This window comes from Monodelphis domestica, chromosome 5 (assembly GCF_027887165.1).
Source record: "Monodelphis domestica isolate mMonDom1 chromosome 5, mMonDom1.pri, whole genome shotgun sequence".
NCBI classification, from domain to species: domain Eukaryota; kingdom Metazoa; phylum Chordata; class Mammalia; order Didelphimorphia; family Didelphidae; genus Monodelphis; species Monodelphis domestica.
The window spans coordinates 87,944,159-87,960,814 of NC_077231.1; the positions used below are offsets into that span (position 1 = coordinate 87,944,159).

The 16,656-nt window shown below is 36.4% G+C and overlaps 1 protein-coding gene across 4 annotated transcripts in view; it reads right to left on the reverse strand.

The window, feature by feature from the left end:
• Positions 1-16,656, reverse strand: part of LOC100020400 (sodium-coupled monocarboxylate transporter 1-like) — a 124,274-nt gene that overhangs the window by 36,795 nt on the left and 70,823 nt on the right. For all 4 annotated transcript variants that reach the window (XM_056798751.1, XM_016425756.2, XM_007503299.3 and 1 more), the window contains exon 9: positions 9,455-9,567. In XM_056798751.1, the coding sequence (XP_056654729.1) occupies positions 9,455-9,567 (113 nt within the window). The remainder of the gene's footprint in view (positions 1-9,454; positions 9,568-16,656) is intronic.

Sequence of the window (16,656 nt, forward strand, 5' to 3'; positions counted from 1 at the left end):
ACTTCTCTATCCCCTCACCTTTCTCTTCTTTATTTTTTCCTCTCTATTTGTAGATATGTATAAATAAATTTCTGACTCAAGATATGATAAATACTGGTGATCACATAATTTAATATAATCATCATCCAACCATTAATTTTAACCTTTACATTGACTAATCTAGCCAAATATTGTAAATCTGACTTGGTCCCTTATATATTTGGGAAATGAAACCTTTGTCAAAAAGTTTTGTTATAAAATTTTCCCCATTTGTTGCTTTCCTTCTAATGTTTGTTGCATTTGGTTTTGTTTGTACAAAACCTTTTTCGTTTGATATAATCAAAGTCATTCATTTTGCATTTTATAATGTTCTCTACCTCTTACTTTGTCTTAAATTCCTTCCTTTCCAACACAGCTGACCAGTATACTAGTTTATGTTCACCTGATTTTTTTATTTCACTTCTTAATATTGAAGTCATTTACCCATTTTGAATTTATCTTGGTATAGGGTATAAGATGTTGATCTACACCTAATTTTTCCCAGCTATGTTCCAGTTTTTCCCAGCAGTTTTTGTCAGATAGTGAGTTCTTGTCCAAAAAGCTTGGATATTTGTGTTTATCAAACATTAGCTTGCTGAGGTCATTTACCAATAGCCTATTCCATTGATCCACCCTTCTATCTCTTGACCAGTACACCATATCGTTTTGATGATCACTGATTTATACTACAGTCTGGTACTGCTAGGGTCCCATCCTTCATTTTTTTTCATTATTTCCTTTCATTTTCTTTAATTCCTTCAATTTATTTTTCTTCTCTAAATGCTACCACTAGCATTTCTAGTACAGTATTAAGTAATAGAGGTGATAATGGGCATCCTTTCTGTGCTCCTGATCTTATTGGGAAGGCTTCTAACTTGTGCACATTGCAGATAATTTACTTTCTAGTGTTTTCAATAAGAATGGGCATTGTATTTTGTCAAAGGCTTTTTCTGTATGTATTGAGATAATCATGTGATTTATGTTGGTTTGATTATTGATATGGTCAATTATGCAGATGGTTTTCCTAATATTAAGCCATCTTTGCATTCCTGGTATAAATCCTACCTGGTCATAGTGAATAATCCTTGTGATAACTTGCTGGATTCTTTTTGCTATATTTTATTTAAGTTTTGCATCTATATTCATTAATGAGATTGGTTTATGGTTGTCTTTCTCTGTGTTTGAGCTCTTCCAGACTCTGTGTCCAATCCATATTTTTCTTCTGAACTTTGTGTGTGTTTCCTTTGTTTTCAATGTCCCTTTCTGTGTCTGTGCCTTGCTCTTTTTCCCCATAAAAATTCTGTAGAGTTAAGTGTTTTTTTTTTTGGTTGTTTACTCATTTTCTTATCTAATTATAAGTAGGCTCTGTTTTCTGAGAAGCTGGGGTACCCTTAAACTTCAGTCCTTCCTTGATATTATTCTCAGCTCAAATTCTGGGCTGTTACTAGTTTACCAGGTGGTCTGAAGGCTGAGAGCTTTGATAGGCCCCTCACCCTGCTGATTCCATTGACCCTTGAGGTGTTCATAGCTCAAAGATTTTCTTTAGGCTAGGGTATAAACTTTTGATATCACTCTGAACTTGATCAGTTCAGAGGCTGATCAAATTTCAGCCTCCGGCTTAAGCTCAAGTTTTTGGTCTCACTGTGTTCTTGATCTAATTAGGCATACCCTTGGTTGCCCTGTCCTGGAGCTCAGCCACTGTGGATTATGTCCTCATCCCTAGCCCAGAGAGGGATTCCTGGCTTTGCTCTCAGCCCACACAGATCAACCCATTTCAGCCCAGACTGCTCTGGGCTGGGACTCTGGACTTCTCCATAGGTTTGAAATTTCAAGGGATTTGGGTTGGTTTGGAACACTATTTGTCCAGACAGGATCTCCAGGATTTGAAAGTTAGCTTGAACTGATGTTCGGAACCTGTGACAGCATATGTGTGTGGTTTGCTCTTGGCTTGCTCTTCACTCCTTGCTGAAGTCTCTTACTGTCTCTGCTCTCCTCTCATCCTAGTGTCCCAGATGTTGTCTGCCTACCTTTTGGATTTTCTTTTCTTGAATGTTTCACTCTGTCTCCTTGCTGGTTCTTTCACTCCTGTATTCATTTTGTGGCAATATTTTAATCTTGCTTGGAGAGGATTCTTGTGGTGACACAGAGCTGCTGCTCTACTTACTCCTCCATGTTAGTTCCACCCACTAATAGTTGTTTCAATGAACTATTTCTCATCAATTTGGGGATTTTCACAGGCATTGCACATAGAACCATGATTTCATAAGTGATCTCCTAAGTTACTATGGTCCCCAAACTTCACTAATTGATGATAATACCTTCTGGCCTTGAGATTCCCCATACTTCAACAGTTTTGCCCATTGCCAACACACCATTTTATCACAGGGTCTGATAGGGTCTGCCAGACTTGGACCAGCCTGGTAGGCTGTATCTTCAAAAGATGATGGTCTTTCATCTCTATTCCATAAAAGTGTCAGCAAACACCTGGTGCCCAACTTCCTCAGCTCTTCCACATTCCCCTCCCAAAAATACAAACCAAAATTCCCACACTAAAAAGAGAGAATAAGCTTACTGGGCCAGAGCCTCAAGAAGGATGAGCACAAAAGGTCTGTCTCACTGGGACTAGAGGGGAAGGGAGTCCAATGGAGGACAAGGGTAGACTATAGCACAGCAGACTGAGTGAAGCCCCACCCCTTCAGCAGAGATGCCTCAACCTGAGTCGACTTCTCTGACACTCCATGGGGCCATCCAACAGCAAAGCTCCAACCCTAAGGACTAGCCAGCAAGCAAGGCTCTACCCTGGAGCTGTCCAACAGTGAGTCTCAGGCCACAATTCAAATGCACAGTGAAGTCCCCCACCACTACAAGACAGTAGTGAGGCTTCACCAGTGAAAATCCCCCTACTAGTATAAGCCAGGAGCTAGATTCCAAGGCCTGGAAGCAAAGAATAAGCATCTTCTTTAATTTGTAAACAAGGGTCAACTTTACAATACAGTAAAAAGTAACGCAAATTGATTTTTAAAAACTTGACTAAAAGCAAAAAACGAATCTAACTCTACATAGTTATAGCAAAAGAGAGGTTCAAGGTACAAACAAAGAAAAGGGCAAGATTAACAACATAAGTATATGTGAAGCATCAAAGGAAAATGTAAATTCATCTCAGGTCTCAAAAGATCTAATGAAAGATGTGAAAAAGGACTTTTAAAAATCAAATAACATAATTAGAAGAAAGATTAGGAGGGGAGAAGACAGAAACAAGAGTGCTAGAAGAAAGTCATGAAAAAGAATCAACAGCTTGTTAAACGAATTAAAAAATAGGGAAAGATATCTAAAACTTTGCCAAAAAAACAACTCCTTCAAAAATAGAAATGACCAAATGAATATGGAAATACAAAAACTCATTAAGAAAGAAAATCTTTAAAAAACAGGACTAGTAAAATGGAAAATGAGACACATAAGCTTCCTGAACATAATAATACCTTAAAAATTAGAATTAGACAAGTGGAAAATTACTCCAGGAATCTTTAAGAAATAAGCAAACAAGCAAAAGATTGGAAAAATGGAAGAAAATATGAAATTTCCCATTGGACCAACAACTAATAAGGAAAGTAGATCATGAAGAAATAATATGAGAATTATGGGACTCCCTGAAAATCAAGAGCTCAAAAAAAGAATCTGGACATCATACTAAGAGAAGTTTTCAAGGAAAACTGCCCTGATATACTAGAATCATAGGATAAAATAGAAATTTAAAGAGACTACCAATAACCTCCTAAAAGAGATACCAAAGGAAAAATGCCAGAAACATTATGGCTAAATTCCAGAGCTCCCAGACAAAAGTGGGGAGGGGGATTCAGCTAGGCAGAAAGAAACAATTCAAATATCATGGCACCACAATCAGAATTTCATAAGTAATGAAAAGACTTCCATGAACTGATACAGAGTGAATGGAGCAGAAGCAGGACTATGTTGTACACAGAGACTGATATATTGTGGTGCAATTGAAGGTTATGGACTTCTCTACTAGCATCAGTGCAATAATCCAGGGCAATTCTGAGGGACTTACGAAAAAGAACACTGTCCACATCCAAAGAAAGAACTGTGGGAGTTGAAACACAGAAGAAAAACATATCATTGATCACATAGTTTGATGGGGATATGATTGGGGATGTTGACTTTAAATGAACACTCCATTGCAAATATTAATAATATGGAAATAAATTTTGAACAATGATACATGTAAACCCCAGTAGAATGTCTCATTGGCTCTTGGATGGGAGAAGAAGAAGGGAATGGAAAGAAAATGAATCATATAATCATGGAAAAATATTCTAAATTAATTAAATAAATAAATTTTAAAATAATAAAAGCATATGATTAAAAAAAAGAATTTCATAGAAAGATTCAGCAGTTTATACTTTAGAGATTATAGGGCTTGGAATATGATATTCCAGAATAGAAAGGAACTAGAATTCTAACCTAGAATCACCTAACCAGTGAAAGTCATAATACTTCAAGGGAAAAAATTATACTTTATGACATTGATAACTTTCAAGAGTTCCTAATGAAAAGACCAAAGTGTCTTTATAGAAACTCTGACATACAAACAGAAGTCTCAAGAGAAGTACAGCAATGTTAAAAGGAAAGAGAAAATGTAATAATTCAATAAGTTTAAAGTTTTAAACTGTGTATATTCTTGTATGTATGAGAAGGTCATTTTAATAACTCCCATGATCTTTATCAATATTGGGCCAATTAGGAGGAATATCTGATTATTTGAAATGGGAAGACATCCAAAAAATAAAATTAATGGAAAAAAGGAAGAATTCACTGGGATAAGAGGAAAGGGAGAGATAATGGAGTGAATTATCTTACAATAATGACTCTGAAGTGCTATTACAATGGAGGGGGAAATGAGGGGATAGGGTAGCTAGAAACTCTTGAACCATACTGCCATCAGATTTGGCTTAAAGAGAAAATAATATATGTACAGATATAGAAATCTATTTTACTCCAAAGCAAAGAAAAATGGACATGGGTAAAGGGAAGAAGAAAGGAACACAGATTAGAGGAGACAGTGATCATACATAAAACACTTGTGAGGAAGGACATCATATGATGAAGATCTATTAATAACTTTGGTATTCCTACCCATATAATGATCCAAAAAAATATTCAAGGAATTATTATGAACAATGTCATCTGCCTGAAAAGAAGTCATGGAGTCTGAATGCAAACCAAGACACATTATATTTCACTACATTCCTTTACTTTTGTTTGTTCAAGTTCTCTTTCACAAAAAGACTGATATGGGGCACCAATAAGGCAGCTTAGTAGCAGCAAAACCTAAAACTACTCTGAGAATCTTTCCAAACCACAGTTTTAAAAACTCCCCAAAAGGACCATAGTCAAAAGCCAGCAACAAGACAAAGAGATGGAACTGTCCTATGGAAAACAACTTGAAAGGTAGAGAATAGGTTTTCATGGAATAAGGGGGAACTGAAAGTAAAATTGCACAAAGAAGTGCAGGCTGACCAACCCCCCTACCTACTGTACTAGATTTGGGGCCTAGACATAGACCAAATTCAGAATCCCAAAACCCCACCTACACCAATAACAGGGCACCCCCACACCCACCTGTTAAAATCCCAAGCCCTGGCACCAGCCTGAAGTAACGTTCTGAAATCCATAGATCTTGGTCTTTTCAAGCCTGTACTGAAGCCCCTAATTCCAAGGCAAAATGGCTGACAGGGCTGAGTCCTGCAAACAATCAGCAGAGGAAATATAATAAGCATTTTTCAGAACTACCTGTCCACAGGGGGAAAATGCTGGGGAAATGTGCAAAGAGCAAAAGAAACACCTAAGCATAGAAAATTTCTATAGAGACAAAGATTAAGGCATTGATTCATGAGGGGATGGTGAGATGCAAGCAACCATAATCAAAACTTGAAAGAAAAATGGGAATTGGTCCCAGTTTGTGGAAGAGCTCAAAAAGAAATTTCAAAAGTAAAATAAGATAGGTGGAAGAAAAATGGAAACATAAAGGAAAGCAATGAAAAAAGAAAATAATAACTTAAAAAATAAAATTGGTTAACTAGAAAAAGAGACACAAAAATCCAATGAAGAAAATAGTTTGTTGAAAAGTAGAATGGACCAAATGGAAAAGGAGTATCAAAAAAGGAAATCATTATATAAAAATTAGAACTGAACAAATAGAATCTAATAACTTCATGAGATATCAAGAAACAATAAAACAAAAAGAGAATGAAAAAATAGAAAAATAGGAAATATCTTGTAAAAAAAAACAAGTGACCTGGAAAATAGATAGAGAGATAATTTAAGTATCATTGGAAAGCCTGAAAGTCATGATAAATAAATAGACCAATATGCAAAGATGCTTTTACACTATTAGACATGAAAAAATCTATATCTGAGTATTTGCCATCTCAGGAAAGTGAAGACTAGATGAAGAGAGTGAGAATTTGGCTCAAATTTTTTAAAAAATGAATATTCAAAATTATTTTTCATGTAAATCAGGAAAAAATTAAATATTAATTTTTTAAAATATTAAAGAATATCAGAAAAGCCTTTTGTGACCTCCCTTGAACCCAACACAGCTACTTCTTGGTCAAAATAGTTACATTTTCTAAAGCCATGAGCAATCATCAGAGAGAATTAGTCTGATATATTATGACTCAGTGCATCTTCCCTTCTGCAAAATTATTGATGGGAAAATATAACCATACAGTTTGTGAGTTAACAGACTCTAAGGCCTGGCAACAATATGAAAATGTCTTGAAAGATGATATTTATGCCCTATTTTTCATATTGGTATTGAGTTATTCCAATAATTCTTAGATTACCTCTCCTGGATTTATTTTCCAGGTCATTTTTTCCAATGAACATTTTCACATTTTATACTTTTTTTCATATTTAAAATGAAATTTGGTACTTTCTTGATGTCTTGTGGAGGCATTAACATTCATTTGTCCAATTCTAATTTTTAAGGTATGAATTTCTTAAATGAACTTTTGCATCTCCTTTTCCATTTGGCTAATTCTACGTCATAAAGAGTCCTTTTCCTCAGTAAATATTTGTACCTCTTTTTACAGTATGGCAAATTTTGTCTTTTATTTTTGTATATCCTTTTCCATTTTGCTATTTCTACTCTTTAAGAAATTCTTCTCATTATTGGATTTTTGTGTCTCTTTTTACCAATTGAAATATTCTGCTTTTTAAGATATTAATTTCTTCAATATTTTTGTGCCTGTTTACTAAGCTTTGACTTTTCATGATATTTCTGTATCATTTTCATTTCTTTCCCCAATTTTTATTCTATTTCTCTTATTTTATTTTTAAAATCCTTTTTGAGCTTCTCCATTTATTCTTTTTAGGATGAAGAAAATTTCACATTTTTGAAGTCTTAGAATTGAGCAGAACTGAACATCTTCTGAATTTGTGGTTTTTTTCATCTTTCCTGTCATCAAAATAATTTTCAATGTTGATTTTACTCATTTTTGTTTTTTTTTTTCCATTTGCCTGTATTTTTCTTTTATTAAAAAATGTTAATGCTATAGGCTCTGAAACTTTCATGAAGGGAACACTGTTCCAACTTTTGGGTTCTTTGTGCAACTGTCTTCAGAACTGGCTCTGCAGATCTAAATGCTTTCAATTCTTCCCAGGTGGTATGATGTATGTTTAATACTTTTCTTGTCTGTGCTCTTATTTGTGAGTAACCATAAGTACTCTTTTCTGCCTTGGACCTGTGATCACGGGCCCCAGCTCTCCTGTGACTGCTAGTGTTGTTCCTCACCTGGAGGACCAACTGCAGAAATACAAACTGTTTCTGTCTTTGGGCAATATGACAAGAGTCTTGCAAACCAAGCCAGTCAAGGGCCACCTGTAATAACCTTCCAAGCACTTTTCCAACCCTTCTTTATCATCTGTGGCTGACAAGTCTGGAAGCCTTTGCTGCTGATTCAGCTGCTCCCAAGGTCTATTGCTGTAGTGGGGGTCCACCTTGGCATGCTGCTTTTTGTTTCACGTCCAAGCCAGTGCACTAGGTCTTTTGTGCTAGCCGTATAAAGTTGTTTTGAATTGAAAAAATTATTTCACCCTGTTTTTTTGTGACTTATGCTACTCCAGAATTCATTTTGAGGCATTATTTCATAAATTTTAAGAGGGAAATTTGATAGAGATTAGATGGATCTATATTTTCTCTGCCATTTTAGCTCTGTTCCCCACACCCCAATATACTTGCAGGTATGGAATGGCAAAGTAGAAGGAAACACTGGTCTAGAGGTCACAAGACAGGTTGGCATCTGAGCCATCATTCCCCAAAGTTACATGACTTCTCTGGGCTTCATTTCCTTCCTCTTAAATGAACAATTGGGACTAGATGTCCTGCAAGCTCCCCCTCCAGGTCTAACACCCTTAGTCACTTACTTCATCATTATTGCAATATCTTTAAGTTCTGCTAATCTCTGAACATATCTTACATGATTCTTGGGAACACCTTGTGTTGGAATCACCCTCTAGATCAGACACCAACCTTCTCCCCACTCACCCCAAGCAGGAATTAATCTATTTAGCTTTGGATCTTTGAGATTTCCTGACTGGTATAATAATATAAATTCATCTAATCAACTTGATTTAGCTGGCCCAGGATCATACTCCATACCAATCAGCCCAGACATCTTCACAGATTACCATCCACCCTATTAACATAAGCATCCCTCACACTCTTGCAAACTTTCTATCTCTTACTCTGAGAACTATAAGATGAAGCCAGTAGTACTGAAAAGCTTGGGTACCTTTATAACTTTAGGTTCTATGCCTGAGACTTCCTAGACCAAAACTCACTTCCCTGGCCACCATTCCTGTATATGTGCTGTTCTCTCATTGGATTCTAAGTAAAGTAAACTAAGCTAAATAAAAACAGTAGTTGTCTCACTCTTGCCATTGTATCACACATTCTTTGTGTCTGGCAGAGTAGGTACTTAGTAAATTTCTTTTCAGTCAATCAATGCCCAGTGTGCCCTCTTTCAAGCCATAGAGGGATGCCCCCTGAGCTGCCCTTTTTAGAATCTCATTGGAGGACAGACCTAATGGAACTAGTAGCATTCTATTAAATATGAAGGGTCCTGATATCCTAAAAGGCCACCATATTTTGTAATCAAAGACACACCAATAGTGTATTATATTTTTATATCTTCAATTTATATACCCAAAGTACCACTAAACCAATTCAATGAATAAAGGGGCAAAAAGAATCCCTTGTTCCTATATTAAAAGTTAAAATATCAATTAACCTTGAAGGTATCTGTGTGACTGGTAACTAAGTGGTTGGACTTTTGGGCAAAAACAGATCCCATTTGTCCATTATCTTTAAGCCCATTCTCAATGAAATAATTTGAAGAATATGAAGTGCACTTACATGTTGCTTTAGAAATTAAAGAAAGAGACCTTAGTGAAGGTTGATTTAAATGTGGCTTGATGAGATCTTCTATAGTTACAACAGCTAAGGCATTGATGCTGGAGGATACAGTGCTGCAGGTACAAAACATAAAACATATGGTTAAGACATCTTAACTGAAATCACAAAGAATTAACTAGGAATGACAATACAATAACAAAAATCACTATTCTCACTATATTCATATAATAGCAATAAAACACCACTGATGACCTATCTGATAAGCCTAGGGGCTGGGTCCTATGATTTCAATGATATAGAGAAATCCCAGATGACTCGATACTTTTTATCAATACATATCAGTACCTTTTCTACACATAATCGTATAGAGTTGTCTAAAGCATTGAAGTAAGGGATTTTTCAAGATTAAAAAATCATAAAATATGAACATATATTTGATGTGTATAGGCATACACATATATTTATATGCGCACACATACATATACACACATATATATACACACACACATACATATAATGTAAACATAATGTAACAAAGTCTTCTTGACTTCAAGGCCAATTATTTATCTACTATACCAAAGCTAAAGGCAAAAATATCAGAAAACTAGTTGCTAAAAATAATAATTTTTAAAAAGCTTTTGTCTCATCTTTTTAAAAACTATAATTTCTTTAACAGGTACTTATGTATATTTTTTCTTTAGTTATGTGATGGCAAATGTCTTAGTCATATAAGGTTTTAGGAAGTTAACAGGTCATCCTTAAACTCTGGAATAGTGGAGATAGAGTTGGCAAAACCCCTCCTGTGATTTAAATTTGCATCTATATTTTTGGGGGGAATTCCTTTAGTAAGTCTTTTACCTGCCACTGGTTTATCCCACCTTTGGTTATAAAAACCTTGTTTTATCAAGAAAAAATATCAATGACACATCAGTCTGGAGGGCGAGGGTTCTGCCCCTAGTTTTGGCCTAAATCCCACAATTATATACCTCATTTTTCTCCATGACATAGTTATATTCACCCTATATGCCTCATGGAATTGTCCTAAGTAACAAGGGAACTTGATTTATGAAGAAGCACTGCCACTGCAAATACAAGAACTGCTGAAGAAATCCACTGAGAGAGTCTAGGTAGTGAGCAGAAGGCAGCAGGACAGGAGCCTCAAGGAGAAAGAAGTACTACATGGAGAATAATACAGCAAGCACCATCACAATCCCCTACTCTTGTCTAAAACCAGTCAAAAAGCAGTGAACCAAGATGGAGGAGTAATCCAGAGCAGCTCTGTGCCACCATGAAAATCATCTCTGATCAAGATTAAAATATTGCCACAAAATGAATACAGGAGTGAAAGAATCAATAAGGAGACAGGGTGAAACAACTCTCATGAAAAGAAAAACCCAAACCCCAAAGAACATTTGGGGCCCTGGGGTGAGAGGAGAGCCAGCAAGAAGCTGTAGCAAAGAGGGAAGAGCAAGCTCCCCCTCTCCACCCACCCCCCCAAATACATCTGCTGTCCAAAGTTCTGGAACCTATGCCCAAGCCAATATCCAGATCCTGAGATTCTGCCTGGGCAAATAGTGGTACAAATCAACCCTTACCCCTTGAAATTTCAAACCTGTGGAGAAGTCCAGAGCCCCAGCCCAGGGAATTCTAATTGGGGCTTGGGATAAGGACTTATTTCACACTTTGGGCTCACTGGTACTACTTAATTACTAATGAACAAAGTGCTAATACATATCTCTATAATACTTAGACATAGTTGACCTCAAACATAAGAATCAAAATATTTGGCAGGATTACATAGTAGTGTGACTAGGAATATAATCCTACCACAGTTACTAGAGCCACTAGGTACTTCTTGCTGATGTCTTGCTTCTTCCATAGTAATAAATTTAGCCCACCTTCCACTGTTGTGAATTCAGTCTAAATTTTTTAGTCTCTAGGTAGATCACCATTCAGTCCTCCACCTGTTCTACTAGTGACTCCATCTCTTTGTTGATACTGTATACATAAAGTGCTGCTCCAAAGAAAAAGAAGACCATCAGATGTCTCCAGTTGATAAAGGGATTCAAATTTGTCTGTAGCAGAATACAGAGCCTGATGCAGTGCTCTCTCCTGGGTGTGTTTCACAATCATAGCCCTTCTGCTTTAGTCGGTAACTTACAAAATCTGCTACTATGGCTAGAGTATGTGGAGCTGGAAGTGGAGATACCATGTGGGTAGATAACCTGTTAATATTTGTATAAGTGATAATAGGTAAGATAGAATTAGACATATTATAAAACAGATGTGAAGAAATAAGATAACACAAGTTAATTTTAGATGCCACAAAAAGTTAATTAAGATTTTTATTTTGACAAAAAGCACATAAAGGTTGCAGCGATGTTCCAAAAAAGGATGGGAAACAGCACTGCAAACAAGGAGGACCATAAACTCTTCTCTGCTGTGCCAAGGTATGAGGATCTACTTGCATACCTCCTGCAGAATATCTTTGAAAATAACAATGGAGGCAAACAAAAAGAGATTGAATGGTGGTATGTTCTTGTGGATCTGTACAGATCCTAGTAAGGATACATCCAGGCCTGACATCTAGTATACACCTCCTATGGAAGACATAGAAAGAATTAAATCATGATACCTCAATCCTACTTCGAGGTCTATTACATATGACTCACATTAGTTCAGGACAAAGTGGAATCATGTTTGATTTTGATGAGGATGTAGAGCCAGTAGGAGCATTTATGTGAGAGGATGACTATCATATACAACCCTTTTAAAGCATATTAATAAGCCATACATTCTAGACATCCTAATGTTATAATAAAAGTATGAAAGTGATCCCGGTAGCTACCCATACCTGTCTTATAGTGACTGTGATCACCTGCATACCATAATAGCCTCTGGCAGGTCAGGTGGGTTTGGTGACCATTTTAAAAAGAAAAAAAGCTTGCCTTTCCAAACCCCTGAAATCTGGTTTGCATTTTATCATTTTGTCTTTGTCTTCTTTATCTACATTGATGTCTCCCTGGGTGATTATTGACCGATATGCCTTTTCCACCTCCTGCCTCAATGTCCCCTGCAGCACTTTCAGCAGCTTTCATTGTCTATGCAGGGCCTTCTTCATCTGTTAGCTGAAACCAGTTCTCTTTCTTGGGAGAGAGCTATCTGGGCACTTAGATTAGGCATAATATAAGAGAAGCTGGACCACAAAAACCATGGCAACTCCTGCAGCCCTTCCCCTCTTCTAATTCAGGATTGTTAGGAGATACATCTGTGAGTTGGCAATTCAATCAAGTCTTCTCCCAAAATAAAGATTTAATGATGTCTACATTCAGTGACCACTGGGCATTAGGGGAAATGCAAATCTTGTTCTGGGAGCAGTCATGAGTGCTTTCCCAAGAGAAGCATTAGTGAGCACAGTTAAATGGTTCACAGTCTCTTGAAAGGTTGGAATCACAACTGTTTCCTGGTCCTGGGCACCAACGAATCTTGCAATGGTGTACATCTCCCTTTGGGGAAAAATCTTTTTCCCTGTTTTTTGAATATCTTTTATCCCCACTGAAAGAGTTCCTGAACCAAATGGAGTGGCTAAGAGAAGGTCTAATTCAAGGCAGAAACCTTGAAGATGACAGTTGGTAAGTCCTTTCACAGTGTTTCATCTTGTGGAGAGTTTATGATACTGGTAATTTTTCAGGTACATGCAAACATATTAGAATTTGATAAAGATAAAATGGAAGGCAGCACAGAAATCAATAAAAAATAATTGGCATAACAAGGAATAGCAGTCACAATAGTAACTGGATAACCATAAATGGGCTTCCTGTTAGGACAAATAGATACTGAGGTATAGATGATGGTTTTCCTCCTTTGATGGCAATAGCTTGCCCAAATCTCATTAGGTAAGAAATCAGGTATTGATAGATTTTCATACTGGGCTGACAGTGCAACAGACAAATCTTGGCTTCAATGTTCACTTAATAAATCATTGAACAATGAAGTTAACAAATTTTCAGCAGGCAAATGGGCAGTAACTATAATGTATGACATACAATAAATAATAGTTCTCAATGTGTACAATAGATCTTTACCCAAAAGATTAACAGGAGATTGTGGTGGCCAAAAGGAATGCATAATTGTGCTGTAACTAGCAGAAACCTCAAGTGGAGATAACAGAGAGACTAGTAGAATATTTTACTTGATTCCCACTACAGACATTTGTTTGACAGAGTTCCTTTACCTTTTGGGAACAAATTGCAATGCAGTGAAGTTCCAGTATCGATTACAAAATTAGGTAGGTTAGGGGTGTCTCATCAAAAGTTTCAGATCCCAAAGTCTCTGCCACTCCCTCAAACCATCACACTAGAGTAACTTCTTCCCTATGTTGAGCATCCCAGTTAACAGGTCTAGCTGGACTCTCAGTCTGTCTCACTACAGGTTTGTTCTCAAAACTCCTTTCTCCCAGAACTCTCATTTTCTTCCTACATTTTTTGGCCTTGTATTCTTTGATTTCATATTAGGCAAGACCCTCTTATCCTGTATTTCTTAACTTGGGGCATCTGATGTACAGGGGGATAGAACTTTCTGTTTCTTGGCCAGACTTTGACATGTCTACTCTGTTATATTTTTCCTTTCATACACATATAAAGCAATTGCTTTTAAGTCACCTATAGACTTCTCATGCCATCTTGGGCAAAATTTCAAGAAATACTCCTTGATATGGTGGAGTGACTGGTTTACAAAGGCAACATTAATTATTCTAGCATCCCTGGGATTAATGGGGCCTAATATTTCAAACCTTTTAGCACTATTGCACAATCTATCATAAAATCTCAAAGGAGTCTTATCTATTTCTTGTATTTCTGAATTGTTGTGTTCTGATTTGTGAATGGTTCCTGAAATTTGCTGTAATTTTCTGGGTGTTCTGAGAAGAGTTCCATCTCTCTAATTAAATTATTTCTAGCATCTCTTAATTTGCATAAATCATCTGAAAGACTAGGATTTCCAATTCAGGTATGGAGCTTCCCATGTCCCACCTCCCCTTGGACCTGCTACACCTGATTGGTAGTTTCTATAGTCTGCATTCTTTCCCAATGGATAATAATGTTTCAAGAAGATCATGCACATTATTCCATGAGGGAGAGTATCCTCTACATATGGATTTAAACAGATCTATGTCTGCTAAGGGGTTCTCATTGAGTCAGTGTATTTTGTTTCCACATTGCTAGATCAGAGGTTCTAAATGGATCATGCTCTTTATTGTAAACAAAACTACCTTGAGCACTGAGCTGAATTTTTTCTATTAAAGGGAAATCAGGGACCATGGCTTGTTTCAGTTCTTTTCTCTTACTGCCTTGCTCTGGTTTTAGTTCCTCTTTGCTCTCCTTACAATGTTCTGGCTCTGGCTCAAAATAGGAGGGAGGGACAATGGGGGAACAGGTAAGACAGGATAAAACTTGGGTCTGAATTAATCTCTTTATTGGCTAACTCTCACCAACATCCCAGATATTCTAGTTGTTCCTATCTTTCTTGTTTTTCTAAGAAGGTTTCTAACTTTTTTATACTACAAAGATTGAAAGTTTCAAATTTAGGCTAAAAGTTACTGAGAGTCTTAACATCAATTAAAATAATAGTTACAGCTTTATTCCTATTCATTCTCTTGCCTACTGGTATCCTTTTGTTGTCCCATGCAATCAATTTTTTTCCAATGAAGAATCTAACAGAATCTCCTTCCTACTTAGCCTAGTTTCCTTGTCTAAAAGAGGTGTGATTAATGCCCAGAGAAGGGGAACCGTCCTGATACAGACTAGGCATACTGTCCAGACCCTATATTTTTGGCTTTGTATCTGACTGGTCACTCTTTTGCCTTGAGGCCAGATCTGATTGGGCACTTCTTCCCCACTAGGCCAGATATGCCACCTCTAGTAACCTACAACTATTAGCTGCCCTAAACCTTCTTCCAAGGGGTTCAAAATAAATAAATATTGCAATCTAGGTGATATGTATGAATATTAAAAAATATAAATTGCCTAGATTAACAGAGGAAGAAATAAATTGCCTAAACAAACCCATATCAAAATAAAGAAATTGAACAAGCCATCAAAGAACTCCCTAAGAAAAAATCCCCAGGTCCAGATGGATTCACAAATGAATTCTATCAAACATTCAAAGAACAACTAATCCCAATATTATACAAACTATTTGACAGAATAAGCCAAGAAGGAGTTCGACCAAATTCATTTTATGACATAAATATGATACTGATCACTGATACAGGCAGGTCAAAAATGGAGAAATAAAACTATAGACCAATTTCCTTAATGAATATAGATGCAAAAATCTTAAATAGGATACTAGCAAAAAGACTCCAACAAGTTATCACAAGGGTTATTCACCATGTCCAGGTAGGATTCATATGAGGAGTGCAAGGATGGTTCAATATTAGGAAAACCATCCACATAATTGACCATATTAACAAGCAAACTGACAAAAATCACATGATTATCTCAATTGATGCAGAAAAAGGCTTTGACAAAATACAACACTCATTACTACTGGAAACACTAGAAAGTATAGGAATAGAAGGGTCGTTCCTAAAAATAATGAACAGTATTTATCTAAAACCATCAGCAAACATCATCTGCAATGGGGATAAACTAGAAACCTTCCCAATAAGATCAGGAGTAAAACAAGGATTCCCATTATCACCTCAATTATTTAACATTGTATTAGAAACACTAGCAGTAGCAGTTAGAGAAGAAAAATAAATCGAGGGTATTAAAATTGGCAATGAGGAGACCAATCAATCACTCTTTGTAGATGATATGATGGTCTACTTAGAGAATCAACTAGTGGAAATAAAGCTAGTGGAAATAATCAACAAGTTTAGCAAAGTTGCAGGATACAAAATGAATGTGCATAAGTCATCAGCATTTCTATATATCTCCAACACATCTCAGCAGCAAGAATCAGAAAGAGAAATTGTATTCAAAGTCACCTTAGACAAAATAAAATACTTGGGAATCTATCTGCCGAGACAAACACAGGAACTATATGAATGCAACTACAAAACACTTTCCACACAATTAAAACTAGATCTAAACAATTGGAAAAAATTAACTGCTCATGGGTAGGATAAGCTAACAAAATAAAAATGACCATCCTACCCTCTTATCTCCTTATTTAGTGCCATACCCATTGAACTACCA